The following is a 23,652-nucleotide window of genomic DNA, read 5'->3' as shown; positions in this document are numbered from 1 at the left end:
CTTGTAGTTACTCTCGGATATGAGAAACGCATGTTCGTGTTGGGTGTGACTTTCCTACGAGGTAGGACTTTATCAAGCGATAGTCACACAATAAAATTGTTCTGCTTGATTTGTTTAGCTATGCTCACAACAAGAGCATTTAATTAAAATGAGGAGAGATATTATCAACCATGACGGTTATGTTGTTGTGGGCAATGTTGCTTCAAGAAAATCAACAATAACTTTTAGAAAGTCAATTAAGTAGTACACAGCAGCGTGCATCTAATCATTCACGCGAACATACTCGAATGCACACGAATGTACTCGCGTGTGGTGCAGCGCAATAAAAAGGTGCCATTTTTCCGTTCCTCTCGCTTCTGCGAAGGCAGTGCCGTTTGTAAAAGTTAACTTTCTTTACATCACAATATTCATGGAAAAAAAGTGCGAATGCCTATAAATTATTTTTTAACAAAAAGTACAGTGCAGTTAATAATGTCTGACTTACATCAATCTGTTATCAAGTAACAGTTCCTTTGCCCATGCCCCCATTTCGCCAGAAATGGGGCCACTGTTGCAATCGGCAAGTTACACCACAGATCAGCTGTACTATCACCCTATCAGCTGTACAGAAAGACTTCCATTCACATATTCCACACTATGTTCTGTACTGCAACATATTCCTGTTTTCTTTAATGCATCCTCAAGCAGTTTTCATTCCTTTCTGCTACGTCAGATTCTTATGGGAAAAGATATCCAGTTTGCGTGGTCATGTACCATATATATCCATAGATATCCTGATGTACGATTTTTGTTCCCTTGCGCTTTTTTTTTCTCTTTCATTGTATTATATAGTTTAATGCTGTTTATTGGATGCCATAAGCTGTTTACATTAATGTATGTAACCCCCCCCCCCACTGTAATGCCTAAATGGCACTGTGGGTAGGAGAGTACATAAATAAATAAATTAAATAAATAAATAAATTGTTAAATGGGCATTAAAGGCAAATACTAAGTCGATGTGGACTGTTTAAATAACATTCCAGAAACTTCGTGACGCTGGCATCATGCCAAGAAAAGACTTAGTTTTGAGAAAATTGCATCTGAAGGGTCCGAATAACTTTTTCGAAATTCTAACCTCCCGCCACCTCACCAGGGGGAGTGGTGACATTGCGTATGCCATCACCACCCCTTGCTGCCGTCAGCGAGTAAAACGGCGCCCAACAGACGGCGGTACCGAGCCAAGACAGAGTGGTGAATTCGCCGCTGCAGCTGCTTTTTGTCAAGTGGTGCAGGCCGTTCGGGCATCCCGCAACATCACATGGAAGTTGAGTTCTCTGCTACGTGCAGTGTGTGCGAGTTTCGTGAGCCAGCAAAACCAGCGCAGCACTACACGATAACAAAACTACTGAAACACGAAAGCACGGGCGGCGTGGAGTCGAGCGAAAACGAAACCTCTCGACTGCCCGCGTCATTGTGAAGGGCAATTGCAATGAGTTCTTTTCTCTAAAAATGGAATAGAACTGGACAAGCAGCATTTTATTTTGTCTTATTATACTATACAAGGATGTTTTTTTGCAGCGAGTGCTTGAGTACTAGTGACATAATTTAAATGAGGAGTGCCTTCGTCATCGGGCAAGTAGTTGAATGTCCCGGAGGCGTTTCTAATCATGTCCTGCATTTACCAGAATTTCTCTATTATTAAGGCTCTGTTCCCGACAATATTGACGCTTTAGAAATTCTTTAGCGGTAATCTACCACTTTAGCTTGACTCAATGTTTGCCTTTAGTGTCCTTTTAAGCACTGGGAACATGAACTGCCTAAACTGCTACAAAAGTGAACTCGTTCAACAGGTATAAAAAAAAAGTATGAAAACATTCTGGTTTGACACCTTGCTTCGTTACGTCCTGAAGCTTAGCAGAACTGTCTCTCCATTGGTACGCGATTTTAAATGACTAAGAGTGGAATGAATTTTGCACGAAAACACTCATCGCACCTCTTTCTGGCGGCGATTGCTGACTGAACTGCTTGTTGTTGCTGTTGACTGAAATGGGCTGCAAAGGCTGCTGTTGAGTGAACTGAGTGGCTGTGTAGTTGTATGCCACATTCTCTGACTGCATCTTCCAGGAGATCCACGCATGAAGGAGCTCCGCCTGTGTCAACTGGGAAGTGGCCTCACTGAAGCAGCAGGTGGACTTGATGGGATCTGTACAACAGAAATTTGACCTCATGATGAAAAGACTTCACATAGATGGGTCATGAAACCGCACTTATGCTCTGTAATGTTCTGCAACAAAGCGGGTCACCTTTTCATAGCCCAGATGGCCCTGGTTGAGGTGGCAGCTCCTGCAGGTGCCCAGGGCTAGCAGCATCACCTGGAAAAAATTACACAGAGGCCTAGTTACTGAGTTCACATTTCACACTAATGAGTTGCACCAAGCAACAGCAAACAAGGATAAGTGGCAGTAACAAGCACAAAATATGCTTCTAAGTTACGAGAATAAAAGCACAGGTCACCAGCATTAACTGCATCCACACTAAGTTTTGTGTTACATTCACCACCATGACTATAAGTGGCGCTCACTAAGACTCATAGGACCAAACCTTGTGTACGTATATATATACCCAAGAATGTCGATTTGGAAACAGCTGATGAGACAGCTCAATGGTAGAGCCTCGCACACATAATGCAGAAGACAAGGGTTCGATTCCTACTGACGGCAAGTTGCTTTTTCCTCCATTTTCATTCCCATTACCTAATCATTTCCACATTACAACTAAAACAAATTATTTCGCCCATGCTTTCGTGGGCTCCATCTTTTCACAACTGACAAAAAATGGGCACCTTGGTTTCCCACCTTCTCGTTCAGCATGTGCACAAGTGAATGGGTTTGCATTAAAGGGTCTCTGAAACAGTTTTTATTGTATGCCTAGACAGAGGGCACCTCTCAAGGAATGCTTTCTCACAAGAGTTATATGTCAGCACAATATCAAACAAATACAAGTGGTTAAACCATTACCCTCTCAAGCCGAAAACATTTACACCGTGCAAACATCGTTACTTCCCACCTCCTTCATGCAGTGACACAAATGTCTGCTTCTGGTTGATTTAAACTGAGTGTTCCTGCATCTTTTTTCTATGCAGTTTTTCTCGTTAAGCCTGGGTGACATGGAGTGAACCTTCAGGAAACTTGGCGTGGCGGATAGCTACGCGCCAGCACGATGTGCAATGTTCACTGGCTTGTGCTACATGAGGCAAAATAAGAGACAAAGCCCGCTAGGTGCTAGCCACATTGGTGCAAGCGTAAATCCAATGAACAAACTACCATACAGCTGTTTATGGTGCTCCTTTGGCTCGACAATTGTCTGGCAGGTCAAATTAAACAAGACGCATAAAGTATGTCGAAATACGCAACTGATCCATTTGGCAGTATTTGCCAGAAACTAGCACACTCCCGAATCAAACCTGCTTTCTATGTGTCTAAATTAGCAGACTAAGGTAGAAATTACATTAAAGCTCTTGAACAAAGTAGAGATCTAATGTGCACCTAATATTTTAGGAAGAAAGAAAGTCACAGTTTTGCTCAATAGGCAGAGCACTGATTGTAATAGCAAATTAGTAGATAGCTATACGAAGCAAGGATAGTAGTTTTATCGTCTGTACAATCTTGTAAACATTTTCTTACTAACTGAATTAACGACGATATAATATGTAAGCGCGATTGAACGAGGATGTAGGAACACACACACAGAGACACCGCTGTTTCTGTGTGCGATTCTTTTGACATCCTCGTTCAGTTGCGCTTAAACATTGTATCATGAATTCAAACCAACTAGCCTGCCGCCATGTTTTAGCTAAATTAACAAGCACAATGTCACACGCTCATGGGTATAAACATGAACACATCTCGCTCGATGAGTGCAGAAACTGGCTGTCAAAATGCTGGAGTGAGGAATCGTGGCAGCAGCAGCGATCGAATTGACCTTCGTGCATCTCTCGCTTCAACGTGAACAAAACGTCAAAAGCACAGCGCATACGAAGCTACCGGCACTGCGCGCATTGCAAACATTGCAGATCTCTTTTAAGATGAAGTCCTTGTGGGTGTGCACTTTGGCCTGGTGACGTCGCATGATGCCCGAACGGTTCACGCCACTTGACCAAAAGCAGCTGCACCGGTACGGCCGTCTGTCGGACCCTCTTTTACTCATCAACGGCAGCAAAGGATAGTTATGGCGTATGCAACGTCACCACTCTGCAGTAGGGTGGTAGGAGATTTGAATTGCGATAAAGGTATTTGGACCCTTCAGATGCAACGTTCTCGTAAGCTAAGCCTTTTCTTGGCATGAAACAAGCATTGCGAGGTTTCTGGAATAGTGTTTAAGCAGTCCACGTCAACTTCCACATCCACGTCAAGCGTCACACACCTACGCCTTGAGCAGACACCAAGGGCAGGGCCCAAAGGAGAAGACATGAAGGGGAATAGGTCATTGACCTCACTACGTGACAAAGGCAGTGACACTTCCCTAAGTTTCCCAAGGAGACACTGATGACCACAAGACTGCAAGGGTTTACTTAAGGCAGTCTCGCGCCCATGTTAGGCAGAACCGTTCAAGACAAACAGAGTCACAACCATGTACCAACGAAGTGAATACATTCTTTTCGACATTTTTTTTCATTATCACAAAGCCCGCCTTCATCGTCATCTCCCAGTTCTTGTGGTGAAGACCCACCTCACCCAGTCGAGATCGTATCGACGCTTTCGCACAGAGCACTTAAATGTGCCTCTTAATGATCAGGACTTTCACCACTGACTGCTTTACACAAATGTCAAAATCGTTTCAGGCTCCCTTTAATCTAGGGCTCATGCCGGATTATGCCATAAATGTAAACTGCTAAGGCCCCACACAGGCTACTGCTTTCTTGTACTAGTTAACTAGAACATAATTTTTACAACCACGAGAGGACGAATAGATTAAGTGAAGCCTAGTGCTTTCATAGTGCAAAAGTGCTCCCGAGAGAGGTGAATGGGGCTGCTCAAGGTTCACTCCTTTGCCTCCCACGATCATTACTGCAAGTTCTCTCCGAAGAGGGTTGGAACCAGCTGCTGACAAGGCAAGACAAGAAAACGCAACTCGCACTCGTCTCGTGGGCCCAAGACGTCGCCCCCACCTGGGGGCCACACTAGGCCTACCTGCCCTAACTTCCTACCCTGCAGTGGCAAAATAAAGTTGTTTCTCTCTCTCTTGCCTGAAAGCAAACTGATATATTTAGAGAAAGCTATATTCATGTCTGCACAGACTGCAATGCAGTTAATCTTTTTGAGAAGCTTCAAAAGTGAAGTGTTCGTGGTCACCACACAGTAAACAAAAAAAACCTTACAGCTGTCACTGCGAGCACACTGTTTCTTTACAATTAAATGGAACAGCACTGCTGCACAATAGCTGTGCTCATTAATATTAAAACCAGCATTTGGAATGTTATGTATAATGCACATGAAATGCTTCATTGAAGATGAAGTAATCAAGTAATGTGCACTGTCATATAAAGTTCACCTAGCCCTTCCATAAAAGCTTTATTCTTTTTCTCTTTCTTACCTTTCGACTCATCTGGAGCCTTTATGGATAACACTGCCAACCGTCTAAATTTGGTTTTTGCCATGTCCTTGTAGTCAAATTCTGTGAAGTGCGGCTAGCAGACTCTGTAATAATGCACTACTTCCTTGGGCAACCCTATCAGCTGTGGCCTTTCAGCATACTTTAGGAAAGCTTCCATTCTGTGGGAACAGTAAGTGAAAATGAAAAGTACCAAGGAGATAAAGGGATTGTGCAAGACTTAGCTCATTTTGTAGTCTTTCTTGGCACATTGCAATTTGTGGTACTTCTACATTGAGTCTCATAAATGCGTTTTTAAATAATGGTGAGTGAAGTTCAAGCTAGATGCCTCAAGTGCTTTATATTCGCTGCTTTTTGATAAAGAATTATTATAGCACCACCTTGCTCTTCTCAAATCAGCTTTATTATATCAATATATTCGCTGGTAGCTCACTGCAAAGCAGTTACACAGGGCTGCACACTCGATTAGCACAAACAAAAGCCAGGACAAAAACTGCACGCTCACCTGTTGTCTTTAGGAACAGGAAATAATCTTCGTGGGCCTGTTTTGGTGCACCAGCGCACAATGCATGATCCATGGTACAGCTTTCGAACAGCTGCACAGCTAGTGGAGCAATCCACACACGTGCTGTCACATTGCTGTAAATATAGAGAATGGTACACTTAGAGGAACAGGACCGACGCCGCTCGGGGTTGGGTGATTTGAATTGTGCTAAAGTTATGCAGACCTTTCAGACGCGATTTTCCCTTAAAGTATTTTCTTGGCATGAATCAAGCACTGTAATGTTTCTGGAGTGGTGTTTGAACAGTCCAAGTTGATTTAACATTGCCCTTTTAAGTTGTGTCCCAGGAAGTTGGTCCAATGGTTTGTCTCGAATCCAGTTCTCTCAAGCCAGCAGAGCAATACGCTACCCATTAGACCATTGACTACCCAGTGACCCAAGTTGGTGGGAAAACATCTAGGCACAGACAGACACCCTGTAAAGTGCATCAAAAATCCTAAGTATGCTAATCACATGAATAGTACAATTGTGCAATGACGATAAAGCTTCCTGGCAGCACTTACGCCATCTACTAGATGAAGTACAAGGTGGCAACTTTAGGGATCTCATTCTTGTTGGTAAGCCTTGGCATTCCACACATGTACGGAGCTGTATGAAGAAAGACGTTAGTTTCTTGATCTAGTCATGAGGAAATTGGTGGGATTCCTGATATGGGTAGAGGTAAAGCTTTGTGCAAGCTAATGACCAAGGAGAAAGAATAGGAAATGAAAACAATCTTTACAAGAAAGGGCCCCATTTTTTACACAATCACTAGCAAGAAGTCACCATTAGATTGCTTTAGTTTATACTAATAGTGGGCTTAGGGGAATAATTAGCTTAAAATGTGCACCTGCAAAACGCTAAACGACCCATGACGTTTCGCGTATGCACACTATTTCTGGAAATTTTAATGTTCACTGCTTTACATGGATTACATAAATAGCATGGCACTATGGCAGCACTTGCAGCCCCTTGCTCTGAGCCGAATTGAGGATTTCTGTTGTATAATTAACTTCATTCATAGCGAATGGGTGTGTAAAATGGCTTTCGCTTAGTCTCACACTGCTTGAACAACAGAGCATTATGGACAACTTCGCAATTTTCTAGATAGTTTCTCATTTGGAACGCTTCAAGGCCTAACACGAGAAACTTCTGGGATGGCAGCGGCACTAAGCAATTAGCCAGCATGGAAAGTATGCAGGAAGCTATGGCTAGTGACACGACAAATACAATGCAATTTTAGTCTTCAGTGTGCTGCTTCTCGTACACACATGCAATGCTTGGTGAATATATAAAATAAGTTATGTGCACCATGCATGCAAAAATATGAAGCACAATTGAATAGCACTCTTGGGACGTAAACAACGCTATCACACTAAACTAAAACCCACTTCCCGCAAAAGGTTATTTGCAGAAACGGTAACACTGCAGTTCACGTAACCCCGCAATTACACTCTTAAACTAAAACTGTCTACTAGCAGGAAATGTGATGCCTAGGAAAGACAGCTGTTGACATCTAGGTATAAAATACCAACAACCAAGGAAAGGCACCGTATTTGCTCGATTTTAATGTGCCCTCAATGGCAACGCGCACCCAATTTCTCAAGGCTTAAAATGAAAAGTGTCATAACCTTGGATGTTCCCCCATCACATTTTTATGGTAAGAGAAATATAACAATTTGTTTAGTTGAAAAAAAAAATTGCATCCTTGCCACAGTGGAACGGGCATCACTTGTCTAAAAGCCATGACAAATTTCCGCACCCACAGTACAAAAAGATAGTACAGCCTCTGAGATCAGTTTTCATTACTCTGAAGTCGCTGCAAGTGTGATACGGACACCAACTATAGGTGGTGTCCAAAAACTTCTGGTGCTCACAAGGGGTGCTAGCACCTGCAGTGGGGTAAAAGAGACTGCCTCCGAGGATGGGAGGTGGAAATCCAGATTGAATGAATGGTGGAAATTGGACACCACATAGTGTGGTATCCATATTGTGGATATTGTAGCCATTTCTAATACACGCCACATTTGAGTGAATTTTTCTGAAAAAATTCAGCAGCCATTTCGCATGAAAGGCGAAGTACTGATAGCGATAGGGATTTATTATATGATTACACTAAGTCATGTTCATGGTTTTATTGGCCCTACAAATGGCAGTAGACATTCGCTTACCAACTAAACAAACTTGAAATTACACATACCAAACAACAGAACAATATTCATCCAATGACTGCGAGCTCTCGCTGTCACGTTTCTATGATAAGGAATGCTTGCAGCGAGGAGTGTGCATGTTTTTCCATGAAAGCAAATGATTTGGACTGAGGCTTACAGCACAGTATCTTCGAAACAAGAATACGCAACCTCCGGCACTAGGCATGCAGGAAGACACAGTTCATGAAGCCACCAGCCACCTTGGTTCACCTTTAGCCCTGGCACCCACCACAGATAACCTCCAACGTACAGCATGTGGGCTGTGTATACATTCAGCCGCGTGGCAGGCAGCTATCCCTTACAAAATCGTTCATAGAATGTCTATAGACTGTCTATAGGCTTTCTATAAAAATTTTTGTAAGGGATGTGCTCTCTTCTCCTAGTGCACACTAAATAACGTGATCTCGATCATTAGGTGCGCATCAAGCTACCATGCTTTTTGGTTCACCATTGCATGCTTGCCCACGCACACACAGCATATGGCACATGGGCCATTCATTCTTATCACACTTGGAAGTTATGCAGAACATCATGGCAACTATGAAAATTAGCCTGGAGTATGCCATCTCAATAAAAAGTGTGCATTATAATCAAGTAGATACTGAAAATGTGGATGGGAGTGGCTTCAGATGGACCAAAGTGATCAGGATAATAAATTCATGCGTATAGACCATTTACAAAGGTCAGTTTTCGGAGTGCAAAAGAGATGGCGTTACTGGCTCCAAGGCCATTTGACACCTTCCGAGTGCAGCTAAATGTCTGAATCACCGCAAGAGAGGAATGGGCTTGTTGTACAGCTATTGACTGTACGATTAACTACTGATTGCACAGAATAACACATATTGTGCATATAAAACAATGTGTGGCCTTGTACACCAAATCGTCTTCATATCCTGTGTACCGAAGAGAGGGAACAAGTTCGCATATTGTGTAGACAATGCCTTTTAGCAAATAGATGGCTGTTTATCTAGATGAATGAGCGTTTTTAAAGATTAGCCACTCAGATTTGAACACAGATGTTCAGCTTTGATATGAATGCATTATGATTCACGAGCAATTACGGGCATGAGTAAGTTGCTTAACATGCAGTGTCAATGAATGACGAATATGATAATGAGAAAAATTTAAATGATTTAAATTATGGGGTTTTACGTGCGAAAACCATGATCTGATTATGATGCATGCCATAGTGAGGGATTGCACAAATTCGGACCACCTGGGGTTCTTTAATGTGCACTTAAATCTAAGTACACTGGTGTTTTTGCATTTCACCCCCATCAAATTCAGACGCTGTGGCCAGCATACCACTAACAATGGTCTTTCTCACCACAGCGTGCATTGAGGGAAGCTGTGCACACTGAGAAAACAAAAGTTATCTTGCTGTTTTATTAAAGTTTCATCATATAGGAAGTACTCAATGGTTCTCTGGCACGCCATGGCACAGCACTTGCCTGCCATCTGAATGTGGTTATCATTCTTTGGAGACTTCACCCAGTTTGTGGTATGTCTAAGTTTGCCTTCAGCTCACATCTTTCATACCAGCTAGGGTCACTGTGTAATCAACAGGCAGAGCATCAGGCTGCAGTGCTGAGGGAACTAGGCTCAAAACCAACCGTCGGACTAACTTGGGTCATCGGGTTGTACCACTGGGTATTGTTAGGATCGGCCTGCAGCTATTTCAGCTCGCTGCACGTGTTCCGATCCAACCGGGACGGTGGCGCACTTCAGAGAACTGCGGATAACCAGCAGCCACGTAGCGAGGGGTCAGCTCAGGGGAGTTCTCGACAGGAGGTAATTGGTGGAACCTCCCCATGCGCTTTTCGAGACACCAGACACTGTGCTACCCGGGCGCGCCACCCGGGACGGCTCCGAGTTTGACGAAGCAGGCTTTGTGCGCAACACGACAACGCTGCCCTGTTCTGCTATGAGTGGGGGAGTTGCCGTAGGAACGCCGACGAAGGCTCCTTCCCACGCGCCAACTAAGACGCAAGATAATGTGCTACCCGGGCACGCTACCCGGGACGGCTCAGAGTTCTACAAAGCCCCTCTGACGTCGGCTCCGGACCATTGCACCTATGTATGTTTGTGTGTGCATGTGTGAGCCCTCCTCCTCCAAGTCGAGAGCCCGCCTCCTCCAAAAGGGCGGGTCATCTACAATGACGTCGAGCGGAGTGCTTATAAGCAGCGATTGTCGGCTGCTAGAGAGTGCTCGTTGTCGTGCTCGAAATGTACTCGTGAGCTGTGTGCACGTAAGCTGTTTGCTGTATGCTCGTCTTGCGGGCTCCATTTGGGAGTCACGCTAGACTGTCATGAGGTTCAAGTGAAATAACACGTAAATAAATCCTGCTCTCCTAAGTCCCGATGAAGAGTCAAGCTCCTTCCTACAGCTATGACTGCCAAATCTTACATCTGAATGGCAGCGGTGAGATCGGCCTACAGCTCTTAGATCGTCCGACAACTCTAACAAATGGTGGCAGCGGCGAGATCGTTCGACGAATCTTACAGTATCTGCCGCTCTTCAACAAACCTAGGATACTGGGTATGTCCCACTGGGTATCTCCTGCTCTTCAATGAATCTCTTGGATGACTACTTTGGTAACTAACTGGGTATGCACCATTGGGCATGACAATCACAAAAAAAATCTCAAAATTCTCTGGTGTTGCGAGGAATCAAACCAGTCAGATATATTCGCACAATCCTGCCTGAATACATTCAGACACGTGCCACAAATGGAGTTTGCAGCACCACCTGGCGCTGCCGCTGCGCATTCAGAGGGAAGCATGAGAGGGTAGTGCAACTGCAGTGCATGTGACGACAAACAATATGTCATTGGTTTCAGCCAGCGGTAGTTTTACCAGCCTTTGGTAATCATTGGCCCAAGCAGCGTGAAACACGCAGTATATTGCAGCAAAGTGCAATAATGGAAGAATGTAATAAATATAAGGAAGTAATTTTGGCTCTTGCTTCAGCTTTATTATACCAAGGTTCGAGTGTATTCTCCTTAGGTCTCTTATTTGAGACAAATTTGAGCACTTACCGGGAAACTCAGGCAAATGAGTGTCACTGTCCTTGGATTCAACGAGACCTGTGGTTTCTGTCCACATGTGCACCTTGACAGCAACAGGCGACGTCTGGGTTGATTTACACACGTCAATGGTTCTTGATGTCTCAACAGCAACATCCACACTGCTGCTGAACAGCCATGAGGCCTCTGTCTGCACAGGTTTCGTTGACTTCCCATGAGTGCAGCAAGAGGCAGGTTTTTTTCTGTCCTGAATGAGCAAATGGGAAGTGTGGGTAAAGAGAAACTGGTTATAGAGTGTGCTGCCATATCCTGCACATAAGGTAAACACAGCTTATTAATGTGACCAATTTCAACTGACAGTTGTGTCTGAAGGGCAGCTCATCTCAACAACATCTCAACATCTCAACAACAACAACAGCATTCTCAGTTGGCGATCAAGTAAACGAATTTTGAAGATGCCTGCTCCGAATGAAAAAAACATATTACGAGGAATACTCAGGCAGATTTGTTAACCATAAACACTTTTAGAATGCCAAGAGACAAAGGCACACGAAGCATGGCATCTAGATCACTGGTTCCAACAAGGAATTTTGTGTGGACAGGAGCTACGATAGCTTGCATCCACACAAAACTGCGGTCACTGGCTCCATTTTACAGCATGTAGCTGCCATTGCCAAGATTCGTGCCAAGCTGCTCTGTCTAGCTTCACCAGACATCTCTTGTCTTCACTGCCAACACTCTGGTCACTGACCTGCTTTTGAATTCCGTTGGCCACTATCACACACACTGTCACTTTTCTTACCATTAATGTCCCTGCCTACATAGTAGTTCTCTGCTCTACTGTATGGTTCTTACATCAGTGTGGCTGCCAGTTCCAGTCACATCTTCTATGACATCAGCTACCACTGACTTGTTCCTCTCCATAAGGGTCATTACCTTTAAGGTGGCCCCTTGGAACACCTTTACTGAAAACTGAGTAACACACACGTTGAAATTATTACAATGCCTTTCAAAGAATATATTCTCAAATATGTAAGTCAACTATCAACTAAAATGCAACAGGCTAGAAATAAGTTTTTCACAGAAACTATACCCGACGTTACTAACAATGATCCAAAAAAATTAGAAACCCTCCCCTACCGGGAAGCGACTTTACAATTTCTAGTATGTAAGGTGGGGCGGGGCACTTGCGGAGGCACCAAACATTTGTGCGCCTTAGCAACCACGGTTGAACGCGAATGGCTGAAAGGTCACCCTTGACGCTCGACGCCACTGCAACCATTATGAGAATACGTCTCGCTACCCTAACGCCTTGTACACTAACCTAAGCTGACGTTAACCTAACCAAACGTGGCCAACACGCGAAGACAATAATCCTCACGGTGTAACCACTGTGAGAATATGCCATGCTATCCTAATTCCTTTTGCACAACGTAAGCTAAACTAGCAGTAACCAGATGGTAACCTAACCTAACCTAACATGGCCGAGAGAAATAATTCGCACAACGTAACCACTGTGAGAATACGCCACGTGACCCTAACACCTTTTACGCCAACCTAACCTAACGTGGGCGAGACGCAAAGCCAATAATACTCATGGCGTGACATCAGGCAATGGAGTTCAACCGCAGTTGCTAAGGTGCTGTGCGCTTATTTCACTCAAAGAGGACCAGTCAAAAATGTTCCTGAAAAGTCGCGAACAGCAGCATATAAAAAGCCTGCCAAGAGAGCCAAGATACTGCACCAGGAGAGCAGGCTTGGCTTCTACTAAAACCCCTACTGCTCCCCCAGGAAAATCAGTTATGTTTTTTATTAAGGTAGAGCGCCGTAGGGGGCAAGGTCTGTCAGACGCAACGTCAGACACAGCGATCACCAAATGGGGCGTCCGTGCCCACTGCTTCAACGTACTGGCAGCCAGCATCGGAGTGAAAACAAACTAGACCCCACTCCGTAATGATGGCATGCCTAGGGGACAAATGCATACAACACGAGCAAAAAAAGTTCTCCTACATAATGCCTAGACAAATTGACTTACTCAAGGAGCAAAAGCCCCTACATTTTCTCTCTAGCACCCGCTCTCACTCGCGCGTGTGCAGAACCGCCTGGCACTTCCGGAAGTGCCTCAGGAAATGCCTTGGCCCACTGTACTTGCTATCAATTGTAAAAATGCTACTGGGAATAAGGGTGCATGCGAAGCTTGTCCCAACCCTAGGGGAGGGGATGGCTAGTTTGTTGAGCGTTTGAAACACATTGAAGAGACATGGCCGTTTGTGGATGAGAAACGGTGGATTCGCCTGGTGAACATGAACACGTTCATGGGCCCACTCCCCTGTTGGATAATGAACCAAATGCAGCCTCCCTATATGACTGCCAATACATATTCAAAAGACATATGCGTTGGAATCGATCCGTTGCACCAAGGAAGAGTCACATTGGGTCGTGCACACCACCATCGCCACTGGCTTCCACTGTTTGTGCACTTATCGATGCTTCCTGCTGCCGGCGTCTAGCTTTGTTTTCACGCTTGCTGACTTCTGGGTTTGCTTCCCGATACGCAGCCTTCACCTGTGCTTTGGCAGCCCTGACCTTGGGATCCAAGCGTCGTCATCTTGATTCCCTGTCAGCCTGTCGAACCACTGGATTGGCCCGCCATTCTCTTTCTCTCTCGGCACGCCTAGCCCTAACCTCCGGCTGGGCACGCCGTTGTCATTTCGCTTCTGCTTGTCGAACTTTTTCATCGGCCTGGCATTCACATTTGGCTACCACTTTGGCTTGACGAAACTCGGGATTACTTCGGAGAGCTCGTACACGTTCATGAGCCCGCTCTTTGTAGGCAATTCTCGCACATAATGAACAACATGGGAACGTTTGTTTGGTTTTTCTATAGAGTTGTAGCAGCATCGGCGCCGAGGAAGAAGAGGAGAATGGCAGTTGGATAGAGACAGGCCATTTCCTAGGAAGTGAAGCTGGGGTGTGGCAAAGATCACAAGCGGCCGTTGCAAGGTGGATGGGGATATTTTATCCGCCGAAGAATGACGATCAGCAAGGGCCCTTCTGCTCAGAACACTTATACTCCCATCTAATGTGGCTCATCGTCATCACTGATTTTGCACACCTTGGAATCTCCCCGGCCACCTCGCGCAGTTTGCAGATAGAAGATGGTGGTGGAAAATCTTGTATGGTCTGGACTTTTAACAGCGAGGAATGGGTGCCATCTTTGTCGACACGGTGAACGACTTCAACTCCCAACACCACAACCCAAACTTTTCAAAGTATCATTCCGGCTACCTGCATGGCTCAGTCACTGACTCAATGCAAAAAAAATCTGCTTAAGACGAACCACCTCAGACATGCTCTTTAGTTAAGATGAACATGCGGAGTGACCACCACCGATCCTGCAGGCTAGGGTGCCTGGATGCGCCACGCCTGGGGGTGCGCACGTCAAGGCACCCCATTAGAGGCCTGCGGCGCACATCGCCCAGGGACAGAGGCAAAAACAAGAGGAGGAAACCAAAAGAGACAGTGATGTTTCACTTCAGTGATGTTTCACGTCAGCACACACAGGCAAACATGAACATCAGACTTGATGACCGCGGATGCCTGCTGCCAAAATGCTGGTGTGAGGAATCGTGGCAGCAGCAGTGAGCAGTGACCTTCACACACTCTATCGCTTCAACGCAAACTGAGCGACGAGCAGCGCACGCAAAGCTGCAGGCCATCAGCCCACCTAGACTGTGTCCTCAATGCAGATAGCTTTCAAAATGAAGCACGCATGCGGCCGAAGTACAGCACCTCCTCCGCCACATCGGCCATGTCTGCAGTCGCACTGGTGTTCTAAGCGCCTGCTTATCTCCTTTCCTTTCCTTCCGCTCTCCCGTAGTGGTGGTCCCATAAGTGTGCTGCCCGCCAGGACAACAAGGCAAAAAGAAATGCGAACCGTCCATGTGGCCCCAATCCCACAAGCTTGGAATGTTTCATCAGACCAATGGCCAGCTTTGAGAGGGACTTTGTGGGGAACCTTGTTTTATGTGGCCTGTGTTGTGTGTGACCGCTTGTGGTTTTCGAGTGGCCTCACAACCATTACTGCGCTGCGAGACGTCGACCAATGTACAATCGCCTTGACTACAGTAAAGCAGTGTGTGCCTTTGGAGTGTGGTGAGGTGCATGTCTGTTTTACGTGCCGGGTTTCGTTAGTAAAAGGTGTCGTGCCATGTTTTACAACAATACATGGACATGTATACCCCCCAGTGCCTCATCATCTTCCGAGGCTCAACATCATGGAAAAAAAATGATGGGGTTTTACGTGCCAAAACCACTTTCTGATTATGAGGCGCGCCGTAGTGGAAGACTCCGGAAATTTCGACCACCCGGGGCTCTTTAACGTGCACCTAAATCTAAGTACATGGGTGCTTTTGCATTTCACCCCCATCGAAATGCGGCTGCCATGGAGGTGCAACTAGTCACGCCTCGCCTTCCATTTACGTGTATACGGTGTTTGATGCATGGCAATGATCAGTTCGCCATTAAGGGGCCCACATACACAGCTTTGCTGGTCATCTACCTTCCTAGAATGGAATGACAATAAATTTTTTTTTCCAGCAGCACAAAGGCACAGAAGGATTTTTAAGGTCATTAGGCGAGGTGACATCGATTGTGGCTGCTCGCCGATTTGCACAGAAGCACCAAACATCCATCACGGACAAGATGAAACCAAGCCAGTGTACCACTTGAGAATCTGCTATTAAATTCAGCTAAATTGTTTTTTTTTTCTTTTTCCCCCATTGTAAGCCTACTACATTTAAAGTGTTGAAATAAGATATTTGGATGCATCTGGTCATATTGCCAATTATTCTTCTGACAAGAGAAACAAATTTCCATGGTCCCTTCTAGTTCCTCTTAAAGGGAGTCTACTGTATAATGAGTGCAATGAAAGGAATAGTGCGATTTATTCGAAAGTACCACGAAATTACAAAGGAAACCCACATGGGTTTCACAGAAAGAAAAGTTAGCCTTGGTCGGGGAATCAAACCCGAGACCAGTGCCTTTCCAAGGTATTTACTTTACCATTTAACCAAACTAGGAGGTTAGCATATTGTGCAGTAATGCAAAATTAAGCTGAAACCACGGTGTAAGAGTAGTTTAGGTGAGAGAACGCCCACGCCCAGCACCCTGTCATAATATTATACTTTTGGAGGCAGCCGACAGATGGCGCGACCAACTTTTCACCGCTCCGCGAGCGACTGGGGCACACCGGCGCGAGCGCTATACGTTGCGTTGGGCCTGTATTTCCTTGAACTGCATGGTTAACTGGCCTTAAGATTTCCTCTTCTGGTATTCTACTTTGGGGATGTAAAGTGTCCTTTATTACACAAAAACATTTCACCTCTTTTAAACAAAGCGTCGAAATCAGTATAGGAGGGCCTAGCGCAACATAGCGTTGATGGCATGCATATGTGTTTAATAAAACACTGTCTTTTATTTCGCATTGCAGGCTTCATACTAACTCTGCCAGTTAATAGATAATGCTGAACATTACCCTGTGCAAGGAAAAGTCCCATACCAATGCCGAAAAGATATATGGGCACATCGCCTCGGATGTTAGTGCGATATTACGATAACATGAATTATATCCATACTCGCCCCGCAAAGACCATGAAGACGCTTCACTGCATGAAAGTCAAAGCTCTTAGAAATTTATTGAATAATTCTGACAGAAGCACAAATCTGGAAACAACTGGTTAATGTGGGAGAATAAAGCGAGGGAAAATATGGCACGGCAAAGTAAATTTCAGTGCTCATGCAGTCACTTCCAACCACAGGCTCACACAACTTTTGACAATTTTCGCAAGTCCTGGCTCTTTCTGTCTTTCTGGCTTTTCAGCTGCCTGCAGTATTGACGCATATGCAAGCACAAGTAGTAGTGGATCAGTTTCGCAAGCATGTCTTCTTTATGAAGACTGCATAAAAATCTAAACTGGAACTTTTCCAGAACGGCATCAATTATCCTATCAAACGCATGCCTGTCACTCGCATATTTTTCAAACTTCTGCTCACAGTATTTGAAGAGATCAAAAAGATGCATATTCGGGCGCGTCAGCCTACCTTTCGTTTTTAAATTCACCAGGTTGGCTTCAGGCACGTTTGCGATCCCTTTTGTTCCCTCAAGCGCCTCCTTGCAAATCGTACAGGAGGCCTCATTTGAGAGTTTTCTTGAGACAAAGCCAGTGACGTAGTATACAATGCAGTCTACAACGTCTGCATCGCAGTCGTTTAGCTCAAATATGTCATCAGATTCCCAGCTGCCTTCTTCGATCACCCCATCAAGCTTCTGCTTCAATTCTTGCAGTTTATTTGGCTGCTCCATACCTGAACTCTGATATATCTCCCTTAAATCCGCCAGAGTAACAACGGCAGCCTGACTATTATTAGGCGCTGCACAGTTTCCAAACTGTGGAGGTTTTAACAAAGAATACATGCTTAGCAAGCAGTATAACTGCAAGAATGTGGGAAAGGTCGGATGTTCATTTTGACCTCCCGCCTGTCTGATTATTCCGAAAAAGCATTCTAAGGGGTCCTCGTTCATTCTGGCCGACAACACGTACTTGAAACCGCAGTCTTTTAGAAGGTAGGTAGAAAGCTGTTGGACAGATTTCAGTGTAACGCGCAAACCTTCGGCAGTCGACTGGGTCAAAAAGAAGTCTTTTGGAATGTCACCGTTTACAACCTGTTGTTCCCATGTGTCGAGCCATTCAGATGCAGTTCGGAGAGTAGTGAAATCTCTGCTTCCTGGTCAAATGCTCTCTGCAGAGTACCGGCGGTTTAGAGCGTCGAACAGGTCGTTCAAAAAAAGTGTAAATTTAGCTGTCGGTTCCGCATCAGCCAACCCTGGCGCACCTCTGCATGCATAAAACATGATTCCTTTGGCAACAGAATTGCTGAAAAGCTGTGTGGCCAGCTTTACCCTCCTTTTCAGCATGTTCGACGGGTTTACATGGTTGTAGGTAATCTTCGGGCAGACTCGAAGCGCACCAGTGTTCTTGCTGTCGGCAACAAACACAGCGTCGTAGCACGACTATCTAAAAAAGTGGCCATATTTTTTGAGAACTTTTTTGTCGTGCAGACAGTTCCTAATGCACTTAAAGAGATGGGGTTCGTCGGAAAAAACGTATACCTTTCTTGAAGTGTCCCTTGGGTGCTCAAAGCAGTTAACCACTTGTCCGAGTATTGTACTGATGCCGAGCCGTTTCCACATTGCGCGGTTCGTGGAAGCGCCGTCGCACACAACTCCGTCGACAAACAAGCCGACTTTCTCTAAATGTACAAACACCCCTAAATTAAGAGCTGAGCAAGGAGCGTTCCCTTTGTTGACCCTTTCGATGCAAACACAGCCACCGGCTGTAAATAATTTTCTCCGAAAGGAGAAAAAGCGAAAACAAGACCATGATCCGCCAGCTCACTGCTTTGATTTTCTCTCTCCCCATGATCAACGAGACCAGCGCAGGCCACCGTTTTTTAGTTTACAGCTATTTCTTTCTTCACTTGAATTTCATCCACTATCAGCATTCCTCGGCGATGAAAGGGAGTTTTTTTAGAGACTTTCAGCTTCAAGGCTTGGAAGAAGTTTTCATCGAAAACACATTTCAAGCCCACCATGCTGATGTACTTCCTTACAGTACTAACACATGGCAAAGGCAAAATGTCGTTGCTTCGCAAAAAAGAGTACGTAGCAGGGCTGTTTATGACCGGTTGCTTTTTCTTGTGCTCTTGGCAGCTGAAATGCATTCCTCTAAGAAAAGCAGCCGTGCTGGTGGCATATCCAGTGCCTGGAGTTTACCTTTGACGTCTTCATCCTGCAATTTTTTTAGCTCTGTCCTGGTGTCCTGTATTTGCTTGATCAACAGTTTGTTGCGCTTAATAAGTCGCGCTTGTGACTGGTGGAGCACTGATTTTGCCCGGCGCAAAGCTTTGAGCTTTTCCGCTGGGAAGGCTGCACGGAAAGCCTGATGCGTTTCCATGGTCGCTCCTGTTTAGCTCTCGCAGCTTAGCGGTCGGCGTGCAACCTCAAGGTGTCAGTGAGACCGCTTCAGTGATGACATATGGGTCCTCCAGGCAATAGTAGTAGGCACTTGTCATGTCTCCAGCTCTTCTGTTAGTCTAAAAAAGCACGTTCCTGATGCACACTCGGGAAGTCCTGTAAACTCGGCCCTCCCCAGCACACGTTAAGGCTATCAATGGTTTTGAGCATCACTTCGATATCAGATGGCAACGTGGCAAACGAACTTACACCTACAGCAGCACAATCAATTGGCCTGCCAAAGACATGCACCTCAACTGTGAGGTTGATCTTCACACGCAAAGTCTTTCTATTGAAAATTACTGAAGAACCATCCCTTTGCCTGTGTATTACCTGTGCGTCAATAAACAGAATGTCTCTCACCCCTTCAACGTCGGTGTGATGTGCTGCCCATGAATGCTGAGGCAAGCAAATGCTGCCCGCTTCGTTGAAGAGTGTTTCAAACGGCGAGGCCTTGCAGGACTTCGCAACGCAGTCACTTTCATCGGAAGAGGCCACAGGTTGAGTCGTGTTGGCGAGCAATCTTGATCCAACTATACCGCTGCTCTGTTGAGAGGCTGAAGAAGCTGCGCGACCAGATAGTCGCTTCACTGTCTTGCGAGGGCTCTTGATCCGTTTTGAAAGGTAGCTCGGCGGCCCTTCGAAGATAGATGGAATGGCATCTTTTGTAAGGCCCGCTCTTCTCTTGCCAGACATTAACACATGGCCATCAACTTCCGCTGACCACGTCTTCAAGATGAAGTGGGGAGCAAAATGCCTTTCGCAAACACGATCTGTTCTTTGTAGTACACGGTCCTTGCGAGGTATTGCTCGACGCCACGCTTCGAGCCTTGCGTCATCCTGGGGCGGCTTGAAAAGCGAGTACTTCTCCTTACACGATTTGTAGCCGCTTCTACAAAATGGCACAAAGCACTTCACCATCGCACTGCCGCATAGAATAAGTCGATCCGAGAGTTAGATTTGACTAAACGCACGCGTGAAAGCAGGAACAAGCTGAAGCAGACAAAAACAATCGAATGGCGTGAAGGCGGGAGACCCGGGGAACAGTCAGTAGCGCCCTCTGTTGACCGCCGTGTAAGCAGAATGCTCCTACCTCCTTTCTGTGTAGTGGCGTGCCCGCGCCGTTCCCTTACCTAACCTTCTCTTACACCGTGGCTGAAACACAGGGACACTAAATATGGCAATCAGTTCAGTGGAAATTCACAAGGTGGAGGGCCAAGAAAGAGAAAATTTTCATCCACCCAAGGGAGGACAAAGTTAGAAATGAAGACTGGCTTTAGAGGTTTCTCAAAAAGGCTTCCTAGCAGTGAAAAACAACCATCCTTGTCTCGTAAAGGCTAAACCCCATGAGAGCAATTTTGTGTGCGACGGCGACAAGCAACAGCTTCAAGCGACAAAACAGGCCGTCGCTTGAACAGGTCGCTCGACCGCTCGGTTCTAAAAATCTACAAGTCGTCGCTCGTCGGCCAGAAGTGCTATGAGTGACTAGCCAATAGCGTGAAGCCGGAACTGGATGTACATCACTCAAATACTACCGATTGTCGCACAAAAGGAGCAAACGATTACATTTTTATACGTGCAAGGATAAGAACCTACTGCAAGACCCTCAGCAATATTTTATACTTCTTTTTACAGTAAAATACATCAACTTAAATTACTGAAGCATGCGTCATGCTAGTTTTGGTGCGTATATTGCTGCCCTCATACCGGCAACACTGGGGAGATGTCGCTCAATATCGTCGCTTGCATGGGGTATGACTTGCAGGCGACAGCCATCTCCATCGCATTGCTTGTCACAATTACGTGCATGATCGCTCGCATGGGGTTTATACTTAAGTGAAACCAGAACCAATGCCTCTCCAGGGCAGTTACCCAGCTGTCCGAGCTAACCAGGAGGCCAAATTAATCATGCCATGTTTACGTTCATCATCCGCTATGGGTTCCTCTCAGCAGGTGAGGTGGTGCTGATAGCAATAGCCTGCCTATCAAAACGATTAAAGTGATATCTTTCTTTGGCTCTTCTCCCCACTTATCAGTTTGTACGTTTCTGGCCACTTTGGCCAACTTGGGATGCCAGGTGTCACTAGCTGCCGCTTGAAATAAGTTTAAAAAATTCAAATTTGAGCGCAGCTCGTTAAGTGTTTCAGGTGCTTCTGCTTCGGCGACACTCACTCCCGTGTCGCCTTGGCGGCGGCGATGGTGCACTTCTGCTTCGGCGGCGCGAACGGCAGGGTCCTGTTGGCGGCGACGTCGGCGCTTCGCTTCTGCTTCGGCGGCGCGGACGGCAGGGTCCTCACGCCGGCGGCGGCGGTAAGCTTCCGCTTCGACGGCGCGCACCCCCGGGCCATCACGGCGACGGCGCCTGGCTTCTGCTTCGGCGGCACGCACTTCTGGATTCTGGCGTCGGCGACGCTGAACTTCTGCTTCGGCGGCGCGAACTGCCGGGTCTTGTCGGCGGCGACGTTTCGCTACTGCTTCCGCGGCGCGAACGGCGGGGTCCTCTCGCCGGCGCCGACGGTAAGCTTCCGCTTCGGCAGCACGCACTACCGGGTCATCTCGGCGACGGCGCCTAGCTTCTGCTTCGGCGGCGCGCACCTCTGGATCCTGGCGTCGGCGGCGTTGAGCCTCTGCTCGGGCAGCTCGTTTAGCAGCAGCAGCAGCAGCAGGGTCCTCTCGTCGGCGCTGAGCCTCTGTTAGAGCAGCGGCTCGTTTGATAGCGGCGGCAGACGAATCACTTCCACCGGTTTCGTCGCTCATTGTTCAGAAAGAAAGCGTGCGCATGGGAACGCATGGCAAGTGCGGATCGCATTCTCTTGCGGCGGCCTGGCGGCGACGCAGGCGAAGCAGCGCCGAGAGCCGGTCGCGCCACAGAACACCAGGGAAACTGCACTCACGCAGAACACCAGCCGTGGTACCCGCTTCCACAGTGTCACGGGAAAAAGAGAAAGAAGAGTAGCAGTGGCGTCAGGAACTAAAGTATACGACCAAGAGATGGCGCTATCAAAATCAAAACTAACATCATCATCACCATTAAGTAAAAATTGGCTGGAAGCTTAGCTTGGTTAAGCACGGAAGATTGCGAAAGCATTTACAGGTATTGCACACTACTGCACTAGCTGAAGTCTCTTCACCCCAATCTGGATAGGCCTTTCGCAAGGTAGAAAACACGAGTTCGCTTACCGAAGTAAGTTTGTCCTTATGCCACAAGCGGCCACACACAGAACACTCGTAACCAAAGGGATTGTTCGTAAAGCGTTTGTGGAATTCACGACTACCAGACTCGAACTCTCCAACTCTTCTCTCATGTTCTTCACGTCGCTGGACCAAAATGTCACCGTCTGGTTCGGCCATGATGAGAGACTTCTCCCGATTCTTATTCAAGCGCTCCTCCTTCTCTTGGGCTCTCCGCTTTCGTCTCGCCTCGTTGCGTTCTCCCTTCTTGGCTGCGTACTGCACTCTTCTTTTAGCAAGCCGCTCTATTCTCTGTCCCACCGTTTCTTCAGCACGGCGCTTTCTTCTGTTGAAGTTGTAGCGTTCCATAGTATTCATAGATGCAGCATCGTCACCATTTGAAGCATCCACGATAGTCTCTTCGGCATTAAGAGCGTCCATGAAACTTGTCTCCGAACTACTGGTTGTCTCCATAGTTTCGCTACCGTTAACACCACTCATTAAACTTGGTCCTGAACTTGTAGATGCACCCGCATCAAGCGATGTTGATCGGCGTGCTCGCCACGCTGCTGCATACGCACGTTGTTTAGCTCGCCGTTCTTCTTCTGTTTCTTCAGCACGGCGCCGTCGCTTCGCCGCAGCAGATCGTTCCAGCCTCGCCTTGTACACATCATCCGACATAGCGCAAGGCAGCGCGCCGACCACTGCGAGGAGCCGAGCTGTAGCCCCATTTGTCCTCCTTGCGTGACGTCACACCAGCGAGCGCCCTCTCTCGGTAGCGCCGCAGCAGCGGCGCGCAAGGCTTCGCCTCCATCATCGATGCTGCAAGCTGGGGCCCCGTCTGTCGGTCTGGCGTGACGTCACACGGTCACATGATGCGCAGCTGTGTAAGGAGGCGCCACGACCACCGATGGGTCGAAAGTGCGAGCAGTATTGTTTTCACAATAAAAGCAATATAGCCTCTGTGGCAGCCATAGAGTTCCATACAACAATTATTAGAGGGAAATCTAGCGCCAGTGTCTAGGGGAGTTGCAGTGGGA

General features: G+C 46.5%; 1 protein-coding gene across 2 annotated transcripts in view; it reads right to left on the bottom strand.

The window, feature by feature from the left end:
• LOC139050762 (octapeptide-repeat protein T2-like) overlaps positions 1 to 23,411 on the bottom strand; it is a 58,533-nt gene extending 35,122 nt beyond the window's left edge. Inside the window, exons 1-6 of one of the 2 annotated variants that reach the window (XM_070527477.1) lie at positions 22,622 to 23,405; positions 11,380 to 11,614; positions 6,656 to 6,740; positions 6,095 to 6,228; positions 2,283 to 2,351; positions 1,973 to 2,182 (exon numbers count right to left, since the gene is read on the bottom strand). In XM_070527477.1, the coding sequence (XP_070383578.1) occupies positions 6,664 to 6,740; positions 11,380 to 11,614; positions 22,622 to 23,293 (984 nt within the window). In that variant the 5' untranslated portion in view covers positions 23,294 to 23,405 and the 3' untranslated portion in view covers positions 1,973 to 2,182; positions 2,283 to 2,351; positions 6,095 to 6,228; positions 6,656 to 6,663. Of the gene's footprint in view, positions 1 to 1,972; positions 2,183 to 2,282; positions 2,352 to 6,094; positions 6,229 to 6,655; positions 6,741 to 11,379; positions 11,615 to 22,621 lie in introns of both variants that reach the window. The other variant, XM_070527476.1, reaches the window with a different exon arrangement.
• Positions 23,412 to 23,652: the final 241 nt, after the last annotated feature.

Source organism: Dermacentor albipictus, chromosome 10 (assembly GCF_038994185.2).
Source record: "Dermacentor albipictus isolate Rhodes 1998 colony chromosome 10, USDA_Dalb.pri_finalv2, whole genome shotgun sequence".
NCBI lineage: Eukaryota > Metazoa > Arthropoda > Arachnida > Ixodida > Ixodidae > Dermacentor > Dermacentor albipictus.
The sequence above is the reverse complement of the archived record's forward strand: the minus strand, read 5'-3'. Positions and strand labels throughout refer to the sequence as shown.